General features: G+C 39.1%; 1 protein-coding gene across 1 annotated transcript in view; it reads left to right on the forward strand.

The window, feature by feature from the left end:
* Positions 1-2,072, forward strand: part of capns1b (calpain, small subunit 1 b) — a 14,164-nt gene that overhangs the window by 7,725 nt on the left and 4,367 nt on the right. The window contains exons 7-10 of the mRNA XM_020605608.1: positions 609-677; positions 847-925; positions 1,009-1,125; positions 1,739-1,797. Coding sequence (XP_020461264.1) covers positions 609-677; positions 847-925; positions 1,009-1,125; positions 1,739-1,797 — 324 coding nt within the window. The remainder of the gene's footprint in view (positions 1-608; positions 678-846; positions 926-1,008; positions 1,126-1,738; positions 1,798-2,072) is intronic.

Raw genomic sequence — 2,072 nt, forward strand, 5'->3', positions numbered from 1 at the left:
TGCTTGTTTATATTTCCTTTACAATCCGCCTTATCAAAATGGAAGATTACATTTCCAAGATGAGAAAATTCGCAAATCTGGACTTTCAATCAAAACATTTTTGACAGTCTGGACATTTTTGTCCAGAAGGATCTTCTTTATTGAAAACATTTGTTTTAATATTGGATTCAAACGGTAAAAGGGTTTGTAATACATACCAGCTGACAAATGGATTTCGTGTACAAGTAAAGGTAAGACCATAAACTTTTATTATTTCTAGTTAGAAATAAGCTCAACTGGAATAAATTTTAACCTCAAATTAAATATGGGTCACGTTTGTGTGAAGAATGCTGATATGAGATATAAAACATAACGCATTGTCTGTTAACAGACAATTTGTTAATGGTTCATTTGCATTTGTAAATCTGACTAACAGTGCCTCACCAGCTGTCAACCTCACCGCACGTCACTGGTAGTAGCAGTACCAGCAGTAGTAGAACTAAGTAGTAAGTTTAAATAAACAGTAAAAAAAACAAAATGTGGTAAAGAATAGAATCATAAATATTCTAAGCAAATGTTTGCACTCCTCCGTGAGTCCCAGGTTTGACCTTTGACCCCACTGCCTTCAGAATGACTGCACAGGGAAACTGGGCTTCCATGAGTTCAAGTACCTTTGGAACAACATCAAGAAGTGGCAGGTCAGTTCACAGGCGCACACGTGGTCTTTGTTTCTTCCTGTCAGGAAACCACAGAGCTGCCAGAGAATCTGCCGAGGTCCAGTCTGACGCTCTGTGACAAAATGTTTGTCCCGTTTCAGAAGTTGTGTTTGCGTCTGTTGATTATTTGTTTGCTGCTCCTCGTCTCCAGGCTGTCTATTTGAAACATGATGCTGGTGGTTCAGGTGTGATCAATGCTGCGGGGCTGCCGAATGCCTTCAGGGATGCAGGTGAGAAGCTGCTCTGTTTGTGCTGAACAATCAGTCTGAACAAAGCGCGATGATTCAAACAAATTGTGCTTGTGTGTGTGCAGGTTTCCCGTTGAATGATGAACTCTTAAAGGTGATAGCCCGCCGCTACTGCAATGAGGATGGCAACATGGACTTTGACAACTTCCTTGGCTGCCTGGTGCGACTGGACGCCATGTGCAGTGAGTCTCTCTCTCTTTAGTCTCACTTGATGTCCAGTGAACTGCTGCTAACATGGCGTGATATTTTAGCTGTGTCATGCATCATGTTAAGACACAGGTCAACCTGGCATATTTGGTATCTTTTGAACCTCAGTAAGAATTTAACAAAGTTCTTGCACCTCGTTTAAAGTTTATTACAAATCACATACATACACCCTAATTTAATGTTCCTCGATGTTTGTAACTGTTCAAAAGGCCTGAGGTGTTTAACATTTACAGTAAATGAAGTGTCTAATGGAAAAAAAAATCATCTCCGACTGTTTTTCTTCAACCAAAAATCTGACGCACGCTGAACATCACAGCGCCTCCTCTTTCTGTTTTCTATACTGTATATTTGGATTTTGCAGTTTGTCTAAATTTTTAATGTATTTCTTTTGCATCAAAATACAAAAATGTTTATGTAACATCAAATAAATAATGCGAATGTGAACGTTCCTCCTAAAAGCATGACCATCTCTTTTCAGTTTGATAATTTGACTTTAAAATGTGCAAACATCACTATTCACTTGTTAAAATGTCATAATAACTGTATTCAGTCATTGAACATAGTAAACAATGTGTGTGTGTTCTGCAGGATCCTTTAAGACCCTGGACAAGAACAACAGCGGCAACATTGACCTGAACATCAAGGAGGTAAAGCACAGTTCACTGACAAGGGCCTGAGTTTGGTGCCAGATATTGGGAAGGTGCAGTGATGAGTTACAAAAACAAAAATTGCTACCTAGTATAAATCAAATCAAATCAAATCAAATTTTATTTGTATAGCGCCAAATCACATCAAAAGTCATCTCAGGACACTTTACAAAGTAAGGTCTAGACCTGACTGTTATCACTATTATTACAGAGGGAAAACCCAACCTATCCCCCTTGAGCAAGCACTTGGCGACAGTGGGGAGGAAAAACTCCCT

Source organism: Monopterus albus, unplaced genomic scaffold, assembly GCF_001952655.1.
Source record: "Monopterus albus unplaced genomic scaffold, M_albus_1.0 scaffold71.1, whole genome shotgun sequence".
Lineage (NCBI taxonomy): Eukaryota > Metazoa > Chordata > Actinopteri > Synbranchiformes > Synbranchidae > Monopterus > Monopterus albus.